This window comes from Giraffa tippelskirchi, chromosome 9 (genome assembly GCF_054371585.1).
Source record: "Giraffa tippelskirchi isolate mGirTip1 chromosome 9, T2T-mGirTip1v1.2.pri, whole genome shotgun sequence".
Taxonomy (NCBI): domain Eukaryota; kingdom Metazoa; phylum Chordata; class Mammalia; order Artiodactyla; family Giraffidae; genus Giraffa; species Giraffa tippelskirchi.
Genome location: NC_137283.1, coordinates 50657883 through 50675429, shown reverse-complemented (window position 1 = coordinate 50675429; position 17547 = coordinate 50657883). Strand labels below are relative to the sequence as shown.

The 17547-nt window shown below is 49.7% G+C and overlaps 2 protein-coding genes across 4 annotated transcripts in view; one reads left to right on the top strand and one right to left on the bottom strand.

The window, feature by feature from the left end:
* The window catches only part of CCDC12 (coiled-coil domain containing 12), a 39079-nt gene extending 27251 nt beyond the window's left edge, over window positions 1-11828 (bottom strand). For both annotated transcript variants that reach the window (XM_081525900.1, XM_081525901.1), the window contains exon 1: window positions 11726-11828. In XM_081525900.1, coding sequence (XP_081382026.1) covers window positions 11726-11821 — 96 coding nt within the window. In that variant the 5' untranslated portion in view covers window positions 11822-11828. The remainder of the gene's footprint in view (window positions 1-11725) is intronic.
* NBEAL2 (neurobeachin like 2) overlaps window positions 11810-17547 on the top strand; it is a 32859-nt gene continuing 27121 nt past the window's right edge. Inside the window, exon 1 of one of the 2 annotated variants that reach the window (XM_081525871.1) lies at window positions 11810-11996. Coding sequence is in view for 1 of the 2 variants with exons in the window: in XM_081525869.1 (XP_081381995.1) it covers window positions 14406-14456 (51 nt within the window). In the remaining variant the exon portion in view is untranslated. Of the gene's footprint in view, window positions 11997-14173; window positions 14457-17547 lie in introns of those variants that run through there. The other variant, XM_081525869.1, reaches the window with a different exon arrangement.

The following is a 17547-nucleotide window of genomic DNA, read 5'->3' as shown; positions in this document are numbered from 1 at the left end:
TGTGCTCCCAATGCAGGAGGCCTGGGTTCGATCCCCGGTCAGGAAACTAGATCCCACATGTCACAACTAAAGATCCCACGTACTGCATCCAAGACCTGGCAAGCCACATAAATAAATATTTTTTAAAAAAAGAAGTTGCGGGAGATTAGCAGTATGTCTTATTAAGGACACTGCATGCTAACCATTCAGAGGCAAACAGTCTTCTTTCTAAAAAAATAAATGCCAGATGATAAATAGTGCTGAGTCACTGATATCCATATGGGGAGAAAATCCTGACATCTACTTTAAACCATGTAAAAATAAATTTCAGATGGATAGGCAATCTAAAGGTGAAAGGTAAAACAATAAAACTTCTAGAATACAACGCAAGGGAATATCAACATGTCCCAGAGTATGCAGCCATTTCCTTAAATGGGCCACGAAGCATTAGCGGAAAAAGTGGATAAATTGGCCTATGTTAAATGAAGAATTTCTCTTCATCAAAGAATGTGATTAAAAACAAGAAAAATCAAGATCCAGAGAGACAGCTACAGTACATATATAGAACAAAGGACCTGCTCAGGACTGGAATAAAGAACTCTCCAAAATCAATAGGAGAAAATGCCAGGTTACCCAATGGATGGCATCATCGATTCAATGGATATGAGTTTGAGCAAACTCTGGGAGACAGTGAAGAACAGGGAAGCCTGGTGTGCTGCAGTCCATAGGGTCACAAAGAGTTGGACACAAATGAGCAACTGAACAACATCCCAATAAAAGGCATAAACAGGCACTTCATATAAACATACGAAAAGATACAGAATTTTATTAGTTAGGAAGAAAATGCAAATTTAAACCACAAAGGGATACCCTACACCTCCATCAGCAAGGCTAACATGAAAAAGACTAACCATACCAAGTGCTGGAAAGAACTCTCATACACTGCTGGTGGGAGTGTAAAACGGTGTAGGCATTTTGGAAAACTGTTGAGTAAGTGATAGTTGCTCAGTTGTGTCCGACTCTTTGCAACCCCACGGGCTGTAGCCTGCCAGGCTCCTTTGTCCATGGAATTCTCCAGGCAAGAATACTGGAGTGGATTGCCATTTCCTTCTCCAGGGGATCCTCCTGACCCAGGGATCGCACATGGGTCTCCTGCATTGCAGACAGATTCCTTACCATCTGAGCCATCAGGGAAGCCTACTATTAAGAGACATTTCTAAGTATAAAGACAGGTCAACTTAAAAAGTATCAGCAAATACATGTTTGACTTTATCTTATAATCTATAGATAACACATTAGAATATGTAATGAATCCATATACACCTTTTCCAAAGGAATACCTGAGACAGAAGTAGCAATAAAGTTATACATTGTTAGGCAGTATCTAACCCCCTTTGCTGTCTAAGCTCCGTACCCAGGGGATCTCCTCTAGCCCCAGGGCTTCGAATCCTCCTACACAAGCATCTCCTAGCAGAGTAGATGCCTGCCTGACAGTCTCTCTCCACTTAGGTGTCTAACAGTCACCTCAGACCCAAAGTGGCCTAAACCGGACTCCTGATTTCCCCTGCAAGACCACTCTCCCCTGGACTTACCTCAGAAACAGGGACCCCTACCCATCTCTTACCTGCCCCTCCCATGGAAGCCCCTGGAGGCATGGAGGCAGTCTTATTCATAGGTTAGATCCCCAGGGCCTGACAAACAGCTGGTGCTCAATAAATACTTGTTGGGTGGCTGGCTGCAGAGTTTCTGCAGTTAGGAAGGGCTCTAGGAAAAGGAGTGTTCCACTTCCTTTTGTCAAGGGGGAATGTCCAGGGAGTGATCGGGGATTTCCAGATAAATACCATATCAGAATCATCTGGGGAACTTCAAAAATGCTCGGATTTCTAGCCACTATCCTAAGATCCCGACAGGAGATTTTGGATGGAGCCAGGGAGAGACTGCAAGTTGTCTCCCCAGGTGATCCCGGGGCACCAGTAGGTGTGAGGACCTCTGACTGATTCAACACCTTTATTTGACAAATAAACAAGTCAGGGCCCTCTGAGGGGATGACTCAATCCAAGGTTTCAATCCTAGTTCATCAACAGGTGTCTGTGTGGGAAGCCCAAACCACCCACCCAGGAGGTTCTCCCTTTCACTGGCCTCTAAGACCTCGGGGTCCGAGCAGAGGTGGGGAAGTGAACATTGGTCCTTAGGATGAACGGGTACTGCACACCTTATCTAGGTTGCAGCTCTGAAAATTCACTTTTTCTTTTTTAGGTTAATCTAAACCTTCTGCACTAAAAGTGAATTCTATTGATACCTTCAAGGAATCAGGGCTGGGCTGAGTAAAGTCAGGAGACCAGGAGGATGTCCTCTTTGCTTCCGCTGGAAACAGGGTGGGCTCCACCCACCGTCACCCAGCAGAGAGGGCTGGAGGACCACCTGACCTCCCGCTTCCAGGAGGGCAGTGGAGACAGGACAGACACCCACGTTGATAAAAGGCCCATGTGCAAGACCTTGAGCTGGACCCTTCTCGGACCCCTTCTCTGTGCTCCTGGCTACTGAGGAGGTCTGGATTTTACAGAGATAGGGAGGCCTAGAGCTTTAAAGATTTGCTCTCATCCCAAAGAGGTGATGAGTACAGCTGAGATTTGAACCGGATAGTCTACACACAAAGCACATGCTCTCTGCTATGTCTTGCGGATCCCTCCAGGCAACCTGGTGGCAATTTCTGTACGTGATGGGAAGGTGACTTCTTCTTCAGGGCCACCTGTTCCCAAGCTCCTGGGGGTGAGGAGTGGAGAGGGACACAGGGCCAGAGCTTAAGGGACCACCCAGGATTGACAACATGACAAAGCACAGACATGAGACGTCCCTACAGCCCCAGGTTTCCTGATCTATTAAATAGGGAGTAATCAACGTCTATCTTAAAGGACTGCTTCAGGAACGAACAAATCATGAGACCCTATAAGCAGTCATGTAAATGTTGGGTCTGCCAACCTGCAAAAGGCTGTCAACCCAGGAGACATGACTGCCTCAAGTAACTTTGCAATCAGGCTGCTGGGCATGGGGATGTGGCCACACAGGGTGGGGACAGAGACAGCTTCCTGAGAGATGAGCAGGTCACGGACAAGTCGGACTCCCCCGGCCGCCCCAGCTCGCTGGACTCTCCTCCACCATTCCTCGCTTGCTGCCACCCTCTGCCGCCCACAACCCATGCGAGCCCTTCCCTCCAGCTCCCTCTTATGCCCTCACCCCACACTGGCTAGGACTTTACCCACAGCACCCAAGTCAGAGAGTTTCAACCTGCTCCCCTCTGCCTTGGCATTGCTTCCACTCTCCACATGAGTGTGAAGATCACATCTGTACCCCCGAACGGTCAGCATTCAACTCCACTGGGCGCACACTCAAAAGGTTAGGAATATACATCAGCTGGAGACACCGGCCACAAAGACTGACAACTTTGAAGCCCTCTGCCCCAACTCTAGGCCCCCAAGGCTGACGTGATGGTCACCTGGGTTGCCATCTGCCCTCTCCCTCTTGGTTCTTAATAAATGGGAGTTCAGGTGAGACACAGTCTCTTATGAGCTGGATGAGATGGAGCAAGCCCTCCAGAGATGCACTGTTCTATAAGGCAGTCATATGTTAAGGATGGCTGTCCAAATATAAATTAATTTGCGTGCGGGCTAAGACGCTTCAGTTGTGTCTGACTCTTTGCGACCCCATGGACTGTAGCCCACCAGGCTCCTCTGTCCATTGGATTCTCCAGACAAGAATACTGGAGCGGGGGTTGCCATGCCCTCCTCCAAGGGATCTTCCCAACTCAAGGATCGAACCTGGGTTTCCTGCAATTCCTGCATTGCAGGAGAATTCTTTTCCGCTGAGCCACCAGGGAAGCCCATGGAATAAAATTAACGTGTCAATCACATTTTAAGGGTTCAAGAGCCACATGTGGCTTGCGGCTACAGCACTAGACAGCACAGATTGTATGGAGAACACTGAACAGCACTGCTCTGGTCTCTAGAGCAAAAAACAGGAACTGCTGTTGAACCTGAAAGCTGACAGCGAGACCTTGGCCCTGAGGTCACACCCAATCCCTGAGGGGCTAGCTGAGCAGACAACCAGTCTCCAAGTCTCAGGGCAGAAAGAGACAGTCCAATCCAGGCCAAATGTCAGAAGAGCCAACAGCCAAGGGGCGAATGTTTGTGCCAACTGAATCACTTTTGGAAGCCTCCATCTGGCTGCTGCTGAGGACAAGATCAGAGAAGAAAGTGGCCTCATGGTGCCCTGGTGGCCAGCACGGAAGAGAATGACACAGAGCTTCATCGACAGCCTTGAACTGTTCACCTACTCACCTGGCTTGGAACTTCTGGATGAGCATCAAGAAATGAGGTTCCAATACTACAATACAGAAATATGTGCCCAGGGAAGGCTGGCCACCCTCCCAGCAGGAAGCCCTGGCTCCTGTAGAACTTGGCCACCAGACTGCCCAGCGGCACTTTTAGACCTCATTCCTGCCAACTGTGTGCTGTCAAACCCTCTGGAGCATCCCCTGCTGGCCTCTCTGTACCCCTGAATGTCCCCATCTCTGAACTGTTCCCCTGGAACATTCCTTTCCAGCTACTTTAACACTCCATCCTCAGTCCCATCCATCACGACTCAGCTCATGTTCCACTCTGCCTTCCCGTGAAGTGTCCCTGGAGCCAGCTTGGCTTTCCCAGGAACCCCAGGAGCACAGTCGAATATTGTATGTGGTCTTTCCACCTGTCACCCTGGACTGGCTGACTTGCAGGATGCTACTACAAGTGAGGCTGCCCCTGAATAAAAGCCCCCTCTAGCAGAGGGTCTTGCTTGGGCTAGAATCCAGCAGAGTTACTTAGGCTCCATGATCTTGGGCACCCTAGCACCTCTGAACCCCTTCTTGTCTTGCCCTTCCTCAAATCAGTGGCATCAGGTGGGCTAGCAAGGAAGCACTCTGGAAAACTGCTGAGTTGCACAACCATGATGGAGCTTTACTACTGAATAATACACGGAAATTCTGTGACTTGAACCTTGAGTCCGTCTGTCACACTCTCAGGATGCATTCCTCCAGATGACACTACATTATGAGTTTACAGTCTTGTGAGGGAGGAACAGAAGATACACCATGAGGAAAATCAACCTCATGCCTGAAACCATGATGCCTTCAGCAAAACCATGTGCACAGATGGTATCAATGAAGGACCTGCCACTGAGTCTAGGGGGCCAGCAGGGAGCCACCCCCACAGGGCACACAGGCACTCTCCATCAACAGGCTGAGGCAGTGCTCAACCCTGGAGTCTGCCCCATGGCGGCCTCGTCCTCACATCAGAGGAATGAACGATAAAAGCGGGGCACCACTTCCTCTCTGGGTGAGGAGACCCCTTGCTTCCTATCTGCCAGCAGCAGGCAGGCCATACTTCCTCCCCACTCACAGGTCCCACAGGAAATGACTGTGGGCTGGAAAATTAACTTTGACTGTAGACCCTTGACTATCTTTTTCCCAGGCATCTACCCCAACAATAACGTCACTCAAGAACTGTGAAGATTAAATATGACACTAAAACCACAGATAACAAAAGGTAAGAAAAGATAAATCGGCATTAATCAAAATTTTAAGAACTATCGTGCATCAAAAGACACTACCAATAAAGTACCAATACACTACCAATAAAAGACAACCCACAGAATGGGAGAAAACACTTGCAAATCCCATATCTGACCACAGTTTAATATCCAGAGTATGTAAAGAAATCAACCACAACTCAACAGCAGAAAGACAAACCACCCAATTAAAAACGGGCAAAGGACATGAATAGATTTTTCTCCAAAGAACATACACAAATGGAAAATCATAAAAAGGTGCTAAACAGCAATAATCATTAGGGAAATGCAAACCTAAACCACAATGAGACACCACTTCACACCTACCAGGAGAGCTAGAATTTTTTTTTTAAAGGAACATCACAAGTCTTGGCAAGTATGTAGAGAAGTTGGAACCCTCATGCATTGCAGGTGGTAGTGGAAAATGATACAGATGCTGTGGGAAACAGTTTGGCGGTTTCTCAAAAAGTTAAACACAGAATTACAAGCAATTCCACTCCTTAGATATATACTCAGAAGTAGTAAAAACAGGGACTCAACGATTCATACACCAAAAAGTACACCAATATACCAATGGCAGTATTAATCACAACTGTCAAAGGGTGTCCATGAACAGATGACTCAACAAAATGTGTTGTGTGTGTGTATATATATATATATAATGTGAGTGTGTGTGTACATATATATATATAACGGAATATTATTCAGCTTTTAAAAGGAATGAAACTGTTACATACTAGAATGGATGGACCCAGAATTACAAGCATTATTTCACTAAGTGAAATAAGCCAAATACAAAAGAACAAATACTGAAAGATTTCTTTCTATATGAGGTATTTACATTAGATAAATTCAGAGAGACAGAAAGTAGGTTAGCGGCTACAAGGGGCTGGGGTAAGAGAGGAATGGGGAGTTATTGCTTAATGGCTGCAGAGTTTCTGTTTAGAGTGATGAAAATGTTGTAGAAATAGTGGTGATGGTTGCATAACATTTGTGAATATATTTAATGCCAATGAAAAACAGTTAAATGGCAAATTTTAGGTCACATAGATTTTGCCAAAATAAAAAAGTATATTAAAAAAAAGAAAAAGAACTGTGGCAAGTAAGGCCACATCCATCCTTGTTGGTGTGAAGAAGGGTCAGAATCAGGACTAGTTAAGGTCTTAATCAGAAAAGATTAAGGTATGTGGGCAGCTTGGATTGAGGTCTATACTCTTTTGCCACTGTTGTTTTTCAGTTCAGTTCAGTCGCTCAGTCATGTCCGACTCTTTGCTACCCCATGAACTGCAGCACGCCAGGCCTCTCTGTCCATCACCAACTCCTGGAGTCTACCCAAACCCATGTCCATCGAGTCAGTGATGCCATCCAACCATCTCATCCTCTGTCGTCCCCTTCTCCTCCCGCCCCCAATCCTACCCAGCATTAGGGTCGTTGCCAATGAGTCAGCTCTTTGCATGACGTGGCCAAAGTATTGGAGTTTCAGCTTCAACATCAGTCCTTCCAATGAACACCCAGGATTGATCTCTTTTAGGATGGCATGATTGGATCTCCTTGCAGTCCAAGGGACTCTCAAGAGTCTTCTCCAACACCACAGTTCAAAAGCATCAATTCTGTGGCGCTCAGCTTTCTTCACCGTCCAACTCTCACATCCATACATGACCACTGGAAAAACCATAGCCTTGACTAGACGGACTTTTGTTGGCAAAGTAATGTCTCTGCTTTTAAATATGCTATCTAGGTTTGCCATAACCTTCCTTCCAAGGAGTAAGCGTCTTTTAATTTCATGTTTTCGGGGGGATGTAATTCATAAGACCTCAAGGAATCACAAAATATATACGAAGGTTTCTCAACTTGCCCCACCCTGCCTCAGAGAAACCAGTCCAATTTGGTGAGCAAAGACAGCCACCCCCTGTTCTCGTGGTCCCTCCTAACCCCAGTGCTCACCTAGGGTACCTCCTCGTTATGTGACAAATAAAACTCCCTCACCTTTATTGGTCTCAGTGCTTCTACCTACAAATTAGCCCTCCTTCTTCCTTCTTCTCAAGGTTGTCATCAACACCAGATAAGATAAGCCAGGCAGGTGGTATCATTAACCATGTTAAATCTGAAAACACTGTTGCCTTTAATAAAGAAGTTAAACTGCCAGAGCTACTGAGTAATACAGGAGCACCACCTACGCCCCATCTCTTTTTCCTTCTTTCCTTTCCTTCCTGACACCACCTCCATGTAACACGAGATACATTTGGCTTGACCGTGTGTTCCCCCAGCTAACTGGAAGCTGCCTGGGGCACAGGATTCTGTGTGCTTGGTTCACTGCGGCACCTCCAGCGTCTGAATGACCGGTGCACAGTGAGTGCTCAGTAGACATCTGCTGAACGAATGGAGTACTAGCTCTAATAACCCATGTTTAAACAAACCAAACAATATTTCATCGCCTACCACTGCTGCACCATTGACAGCACTGTGTGGAAACTGAAGCATCAACTTAAAATTCTAACTTCCCTTTGTAAGCAGGAAAAGGCCTATATAAGTGGAATAATCAAGAGCTCCTAGCTGCCAAAAAAGGATGTTCAATGATGACATGATCTTATATGCACAAAACCCTAAAGAGTCCACCAAAACAGACAAACAACCCACCCAGATAAAAACAAACAAGAATAAAAATAAAAACAACTCAGGAAAAATAACAAATTCAGCAAAGTTCCAGGATACAAAATCAACTGATTAAAATCAGCAGCAATTCTGGCAATGAGCAATCTGAAAGGAATTTAAGATAACAATCCCATTTACAACAGCACAAGAAAGAATAAAATACTGAGGAACACCAATACCAATTTACCAACAAGGCTGAAGACTTGACAGTAAACTAAGGAGTACTGCTGAGAGGAATGAAAAACTTAAATAAACATAAAGACATCCCATGCTCATGAACTGGAAGACAATACTGTTAGGATGGCAATACTCCTCAAAATGATCTACAGATTCAGGGCAATCCATATCAAAATCTCAATGGTGCTTTTTGCACAAACAGAAAAAATAAAAGTAAATTCATATGGAGTCTCAAAGAATCCCAAATAGCCAAAAGAATCTTGAAAGAGAAAGTTGGAGAACTTATTCTTCTTGATTTCAAAACTTACTACAAAGCTACAGTAATCAAAACAATGTGATACAGGCCTAATGACAAACAAAAGACCAATGGGACAGGAGAGAGAGACCAGAAATAAACCCTTGCATATATGGTTAAATGATTTTCAACAAGGGTACAAAGAACATTCAATAGAGAAAGGACAGTATTTTCAACAAATGGTACTGGGAAAGTAGGACCTTCACATGCAAAAGAATGTTCATTATACCATATACAAATATTAACGTGAAATGGATCAAAGACCTAATTGAAAGAGCTAAAACTATAAAACTTAGAAAAAAACACAGAGGAAAAGCTTCATGATCTTCTATTTGACAAGGGTTTATTAGGTGCGATACCAAAAGCAGTCTCAACAACAGAAAAAGAAAAAGGTAAAATGACCATCAAAATTTAAAACTTTGTGCATCAAAAGACATTATCAGAAAGTAAAAATACAACCTTGGGAGTGGGAGAAAATATTTGCAAATCACCTATCTTTTACAGGCTTAGTATCTAGAACACATGAAGAACTCCTACAACTCAACAACTACAGTCAAAACCCAATTAAAAAATGAGCAAAGCAACAGCAAAAAGAAAAAAAAAAAATGGGGAAAGCATTGAATAAACACCTCTCAAAAAAAAAAAAAACCACACAAATGGCCACAGGCACATGAGAAGATGTTCAATATCACTAATCATCAGAGAAATGCAAATCAAAACTACAACCACAATTAGTATGTATATAATCAACAAAACATAAAATAACACGTGTTGGCAAGGACGTGGAGAAACTGGAATCCTTCAGCACTGCCGTTGGGAATGTAAAATGATGTGGCTGCTATGGAAAACACAGCAGTTCCTCAAAAAATTAAACACAGAATTACTGAAGGATCCCCACATACTACTGGATATAAATGCAAAAAACTGAAAACAGGGACCCAAATAGATATCTATATACCCACTACATACTTACAACAGCTAAAACCTAGAAGCAATCCAACTGCCCACTAACAGATCCTGACACACGCTACAACATGGATGAACCCTGACAACATTATGCTGAATGAATAAGCCACTGACAGAGAGACAAGCACTACATGATTCTACGTATATGATACCTAGAATAGTCAAGAAACAGAAAGAATGGTGGTTGTCAGGAGCTGAGGAGACAGGGGAAAGAGATTTATTGTTTAATGGGCACAGATTTCCATTTGGGATGATGAAAAAGTGCTGAAAATAGTGGTATAGTTATATAACATTGTGACTGTCCTTAATGACACTGATTTGTACACTTAAAATGGTAAATTTTGTGTTTATGCATATTCTACACAATTTTTTTTTTAAAGTAAAGGGAAAAAATTAGGTTCATATTTTCAGCCCATTGAAAGAATCCCTCTTAAAAGCCAAGTTTTGGACTTCCCTGGTGGCTCAGTGGTAAAGAATTCGCCTGCCAGTGCAAAAGACACAGGTTCGATCTCTGATCTGGGAAGATCCCACATGCTGCAGAGCAACTTAAGCCTGGGTGCCACAACTATTGTGCCTGTATCCCAGAGCTCCACAACACGAAAAGCCACCTCAAAGACAAGCCCCGCGCACCACAACTAGAGTAGCTCCTGCTCGCTGCTGCTAGAGATAAGCCCGCTCAGCAACAAAGACCCAGCACAGCCAAAAATAGATATATAGTTTTTTAAAAGGCCAGTTTTCTGATAGTCTGGGCCTCCTTCCCATTGCAAGGGGCACTGAGGATGCTGTTTTGTTCTTTGTATTCTGCCCTCAAACCCAATTCCAATCATTTGGGCCCTTAATCCAAGCTAACAGCTCCAGTCGACTAGCTACTGTTTATAAGGTTGAGGTCGTGAGCATCCCTAGGCCATGGCAGTTTGCAGAGATGACTGTCTGACAGGACCGAAAAGTTGCCAATAAAAACAGAAGGCAATTCTGCTGGCTTTCACTCTCTATTACTTCCCCTTCCTCTTTCCTAGCAGGACATCAGAGAGCCGTGCAGAAAAGTAACAAACCAAAAGGACCTGCCTGACTTTTTTTTTTAGTTGGAAAATGGCCTCCCTGTTTTCCCCAAATTCCTTGCAGGGCTAGATATTTAACATCCTTTGGATTTTGCACACTTGACAAAGTTTTTGCCCATCCAAACACAGCAGAATGAACAACGTTCATCCTCTGTACTCTACAGTCTCCAGGGATCTTGCATATAGATAATCTAACAAGAGTATCCTGTTAGATCGCAAAATAACCCACTGAGAACGAACGTTTGGGGGTTGTTATCCTCCACTGGAGACATGAAGAAACCGAGGCTCACTGAGATGAAGCAATTTGTCCCACATCCCACAACCCCAAGTGACAGGTCCAGGGTTCGCACAGAAGCAGTGAGCCTCAGAGTTCTCCTTCCCCTCGATTACTTCCGAAAGATGAACAAAGTAGAAACAGAATCAGGCCATTTTGGAGTCAAACAAGACCCAGGAAAAACGCTTCCAAGTCTAGCAACCAGTAGGACTAGAAGGTCCAGCCCCAAAGAAGAGCCTGGTAAACAGGCTCTTTCCGTGAAGTCTACCCTAATCTAGAAATGGGTCTTTCTCGTTGGGTTTCTGTACTCAAGACAGTCCGTACTGCCTTCTCCGAGCGCTCTAGCACACAGGCCGGATGGTCATGAGAAAACGAAGATTCAGCGTGCTCAGACGCGAACAAACCACGCCTAAGTCAACGACCATGCGAAACTCGTAGTGGCCCTGGAGACCCATACGGAAAACACACGAGCCAAAGGGACTGCGGAGCGACGACCACTGCCCTACCCGTCGCTACGCATGCGCGACAGCACCGGCGTTAGACTGCAACGGCTCTAGCAAACCCAGACTGACTGGGTGGGCACAGACGCAGTGCGCATGTTCGAATAGCGCGCATGCGTGACCTCGGCCGTTGCCTTTTCCCAGCAGCCCCCTGCCCTCTCGTCGCTATGGCGGATCCAAACGTTAGCTACCTCAGCCACGGCCCTCACAGGGCACTCCTCACCTTGCGTCCGGTTTTCTCCCGTAGGGCCTTCAGCCGTTCCTTTCGCCGCAACGCCTCTTCCTCTAATCGGCCCACACCGGCCGCAGTCGCCGCCATCTTGCCCACAGACAACCCCCCCAACCTTCTCTCGGCCCTCAGCGCGCAGGTCCAAGGTGTAGATGAGCCTCTCACGGCCAATCCAGGGACGAGAATGGGAGAGCAGGAAGACCTGAAAGCCAACCAATGGACCCGCCTTCTTCCTCCCTCGCGACTCTGAACTCTTCGGGGGCCGGTAAAGAAATCTCTAAAGCTCGATTCGTCCAATGCCAATTAGGAAAAAAGCGGCGAGAGCAACCAGACCTGAGTGAAGGAGGATAGAGCGCATCGATCGCTTTGGTTTTTACCTAGGCGCCACTTTGCAATTCGCTGACCCATCTTTTTTTCTGAGTAGACTCCGGGAGTTGGTGATGGACAGGGAGGCCTGGAGTGCTGCAGTCCATGGGGTCGCAGAGTCGGACACGATTGAGCGACTGAACTTTACTGACCCATCTTTGTCCACTTCTGATTCTTCAAGGCTCGAATGCCTTCAGGAAGCCTTCCCTGACTCTCTCCATTCCGACCCCAGATTAAGTGGTCTGCCTCTCCTTTCCTCTTAAGATACCAGTGGCTTCCTTGATGCACTTGTTCATGGGCCCCTGGGCCCTTCTCTGGCCGCTCTCAGCTCAGACAGAGGCTGAGCAGAGCAGGGCTTGGCTGAATGGCCGTTTCCCTCTGGGTTCAAGGATGCTCCCCTCCCACCTCGAACCCCCTCATGGGGTGGCAGAGTACCCAGAGCCAGACAACCTAACTTAAAGAAGAGCAAACCCCAACTTGGGCCCAGGGGGCCCCAAGAGACCTTCCTGAACTTAGTTCCTGAGAACTAAGCTTACAGTTGGTGTTGCCTTGCACCGCTCTGCAGCTGGAGCTGCCAGGGTATTCTTTCCCAAGTTAATTAGCATGCCCTGACAACCGACAACAGACAGACCTCTTTGGCTGAAGTCAGTATCTTCTGATAGCCTATCCTGGTTCCCAGAGCCACACTTCCTGCCACCTCCTGAGGAGAGGAGGCCATGCCCTCCTCCTTGCCCCCCCTCAACACCGGTGACTTGTCTCAACAAGGCTGTTCCCTGCTTGCGGTCTCCCTTCCCAGTCTGACAGCAGGTGGACACCCACTCCTTCCTTCCCAGTTCCCAACAGAGCCACACCACCCTATTTAGCCTGTGCCCACAAACGACCCTTTTGACCTCTGTAACCTGGGCCTTTTGGTGCCCTCTCCCTTGCATTGTGTGGGGTGCCCTTCCAGGTATCCAGGTGATACACAATGCAAAGGTAGTCAGTGTTCAGGAAATGTCAGAAGTAGGATGGATGGGGCAGGATAAAAGGTCAGAGTGGAGGAGATGCCCATGAAGCCACGAGGACAGAATAGGATGGGTATGGAGACAGAGTCTGTCTCCTCTTGGCCAACCAGGGTCTAGTGGGCTCCAGACTAGTCAATTCCTCCAACTGATGGTAACTCTCTGGGTCCTACAACCACCCCCCCGCACCCCCCCCCCCCGGCAGTCCCAATAGAGGGCCTTACCCTTGGCCAACAACATGGGCCCTCCTCACTTCTCAGGGGGCTGGGTGTGGGGGAAGTAGGGAAAGAAAGAGGCCCAGGGGTGATGGTGGCACTGGTTCTGAAAACTGTCCGGCATCTGTCCCTGTTCATGCTGCCCAAATGGTCCTCATTTGGCCCATCTGGGCTTCAGTTTCTCGGCCTGTACAACAGAGGCACGCTTTAGCCTCTTGAAGTTAAAGAAAACAAAAGATGTGAACCAAGTGCTGAACCCTGGAGTGGAGGCTGCCTCCACTTGGAGCTTCTAGGAAGGCTTCCTGAAGGAGGGGATCCAGGCGAGGTGAAGACTACTGCTAAACAGGTGGAGGAAACTGCTCGCCCAGAGCTATTTGAGTTTTGTCCTACTGTTTTCTTATCCCCTCGCCCCGCTCCACGCTCCTGTCACACTATCCTGCTCCACTAACAATAGGATTTTTTAAAAAGTGGCACTTCGGTCTCCGCATAAAGCACTTAGACCAGCACCTGGCACGTGGTAAGTTCTACAAGTGGTCGTCACGGTTATTGTCCTCACGACTTGTTGAAGGACACTGCCCATCTACACGCGGCCCGCAGCCCCTTCCCCCAAGCCCGCGAGCCTGTCCCTTGCACGAATGGTGGCCGTTCCAGCCAGGCAGGCTGCGTCTCGGTCAGATCTAGACCTGGGGCAAGTCTGGAATCCCAGACCCCGACCCCCGTCCGGAAGGCTCAGATTGGCCCTACCCGAGGCACTGGTAGGTCGCGGATTGGGGGGGCGGGGCCGCTGGGCGCCCTCCGGGCCGCCCTGACCTCAGGCTCCTCCTCCCGCCGGGCTCCCCGCCCTCTGCTCGGTCCCGGGAGGGGCGGGGCGGCGGTGGCAGCCGCCGAAGTGCAGGAAGCCGGGCGGCGGCCGACCGGGAGGAGGAGGAGCGCGGCGGGGGCCAGTACTACTTCCCCCAGTAGTACCGCGCCGCTCCGCCCTGGAGTGACGCCCTCTGCCCATGGGCCTGGCCGAGGGCAACCGGCGGGCGGCGCGGAGGAGGAGGCGGTGGCGGCAGGTGGCGTGCTGCAGCGCCGGAGCCCGATCGGGCCATGGCCGCCTCGGAGCGGCTCTACGAGTTGTGGCTGCTCTACTACGCGCAGGTGAGCCCGCCCCGCCCCGCGTCCGCCGGGTCCCCAGCTCCGCGCGCCCGGCGCCTGCTGCACCTGCGCCCGGCGCAACCTGGGACGCGTATCTGCGCGCGAGCCGGGGTTGCTCCGGCTCCGCACGCACGTGTGCGCCCCCGGCCCGCCGGTGCCTCTGGCGCTTACACCTGGGGGATCGGTCCTCGCGCCACACTGGAGCCTATTGGGTGCGGACTGGGTAGCATTGGGTGTGCCGGAGGAGAGGGGCCTGGACCAAGCCGGCCTTTGCCTCTTACAGATGGGGAAACTGAGGCCCCGGCGGGGGCGGGAAAGAGACTGGCCGGGTTGGGAGGCTTACTTTGCATTTGGGCTTGCTCCTCCTGACGGCTGCGCCCAGTTGGGTAGTCTTGGTCGACGGGTCTGAGTGGGCTGGGTGGGAGGTCCTTACTTCGGTCTTGGGTCAACTCATCAGATCCGCTGCAGCGAACTGACCGTGGTGAGTTTCTGACCCCAGGCGGCCCCACCCCAACCCCAGGCGGGGAGGAGGGTGTAGGTTACAGGGGGTCCAGCCCAAAGAAGATTCTCCCTGGATGCTGAGGGTGGAGACTGGGAATGCAGACAAGCTGGGAGGGGTGTTTGAAAGGGATAGAGGGATACCATTTTCTCCTGAGATTCTCGTCCTGCCTCATTGACTACCTTAAGTGGCCTCAAGGTGATGGGAGAAACATAGGTGTCCCCCAAACTGTATAGAACACATAGGGCCCCACATTCCATCTGTATCCACAGCAGGGAGAGAACCCAGGGCAACACCCCTCTGCCCTTCACCCAGCACCAACCTTCCTCCCTGCACCTGCCTGGCATCACACTCCTGGCTCAGGCGCACCTTGGGCACAATGGACTATTGTGTGCTCCTGATCTGGGCACTGGGGGGAAGTTCATGCTCATATCAGCTGGCCCTCTGAGAAGAGTCTAGCTCACTGTCTCTCGGGACTGTAGGCCAGGTCTGGGGCCCCAGGGACCAGGAATCCAGGCCATAAAGGCCATAGCTTCTTGAGCCTGCTCGGGTGGTGAGAAATCCAGGCATTTGGCAGGAGGCAGTGCATGGAGTAGAGTCCATCTTTGTTGTGATTCAGGGGATGCATGCTGTTTACACCCTGAGCCTCTGTTTCCATATCTGTAAATTTGGTACAGTCCTGGCCTGGAGTGGCCTGTTCTCTGCAGAGGGGTAGCCAGTATGACTGGGGTAGCAAGTATGACTGGTCCAGGCCAGAGAAGTTTCCTGCTTCCCTGCTCCATTGGATCCCGTCCCCCCAGCTTTTCCTTCTCTATGTCCAAAGACTGGTCCTTGTGATGAAGAAAAGCTTTAGGAGGAAACTTGCCACTGGCCCTCATGCTTCTTATTGCCCTCGTGGTTGTGGGCAGGTTCTTGGTCTTCACTTCCTTCAGTTGTGACCAGGTGAAGGGGGGCTTGGATGAGGTGATGCGTCTGAGGGATGTTAATTGTGCTTCTGATTGTCCCCGTGGTCGTGGGTGGGTTCTTGGTCGTGAGTTTCTTCTGTGATCAGGTGAAGAGCTTGAACGAGGTGATGAGTCTGAGGGCTGTTAATGGTGGGTCTTTGGGCAGAGTGGCATGCTGCTGGGGGAGGGTGTTTCGTGGTTTCCCAGAACTGTACCTCCAATATGGTTGCCTCCTGCTGCCCCTTCTAGCTGAGCTCTGCAAGCAGTCAGTCCCTCACAGGTGTTCAGCATTCACCTGTGCTGAGTCCCTTCTTCCCCTCCTGCTCCTCACCTCACTGGGGAAGTGTGGGGCACAGGCTAGCTGGTTGTAGCCTTGGAAGCCTGGGCAGGCAGGGGCCTGGGGCCAGGCAAACAAATCCAGGATATGAGTGTGAACCCCGGAGCCGGGAGGGGCCAGGTTTCCTGGGGAGAGGAAGCTCCAGCCAGCCTCCCAGCACAGCCTTCCTGCCGGCTTGGTCCTGCTCCTGCTCCCGGAACATGGTCTCCACCCTCTGCACTGAGCTCCCAGGGAGTGGTTGGAGTGGTTGGTGGCTGTAAGTGTCAGAGCCCTGCCGGGACCTATTGTGTGTGTGCTCAGGGGAGGGGAAGATAGGTAAGGGGTTGAACTGATAGAGGCTATTAAGAAACCCTGAGTTGGCCAGCCACCCAGCCAGTAGGTCCCCCAATACTTTCACCCCTCCCTTCAGCAGTGAGAGCTGACATCAGCTGGCAAACCTGTTTCCCCAGTTGTGGGTTTAGGCCCGCCCAGGGAGCACCCCCGTTTCTGCCCTTCCTTTCCCCTCACAGACCCCAGATTCAGCCCCACTCACCCCGTACCTCTGGGGGCCACGAGTGGGTGAGGGGGCTGTGGGTGGCTACTGAAGGAGGACCAGAGTGCCCCCTAGACATCACTCAGTCTGAGCCTCCCAGGGCCTTAGTGGGGAAACCGAGGCAGGGTCGTACCAAGGTTGTCCAGCAGAGCTCCAGCCCAGCCTCCATCCTGTGTTCCTTTACCCAGGAAAGGTCTAGTCCCGTGGGCAGGAGAACTCAAGTGGGTCTGCACCCTGCTTCCTCTGCCTGGAGCCTTCGCCCTCCGGTCTGAGGAGGCCTTCCTCCTCTGTCTCCCCCCACCCCAACCGAGCTGGACCTCAGCCTAGGCATGTCCTCGTTTGCACCCTCGTGCTTGCTACTCCACGGTTTCACCTCACATTTAGTAGATGCTCCCTGGGTATTAGCTGAATAGCTGGATGGAGGAGTTAGGCCCCAGAGCAGTGACTGGTCAGGGATGTGGTGCCAGAGGCTGGAGTTTGGGCCTTGAGATCTGAGGGCTCAGGACAGGGAGGACCAGGCACATGGCCGTGCTAAATATGAGAGGCAGGATGTCAGAAGTGAGAGGGAGGCCTGTTGGAGGGGTGGGAGCACACCCAGAGGACTCCCCTGGCAGGGTTTCCCCAGTGAGGGGTTGGGAAGTGGGTGCAAGGATAAGGGGACTGGGGATAGCACCCAAAAGGCTAGCAGTTGGTGTGTAAAGGTGATGCAAAATATGCAGATGAGCAGCCCCCTTGCAGGCTGGAGCGGTGATGTTGCTAAGTAGCCCTCCAGTGAAAGGGAG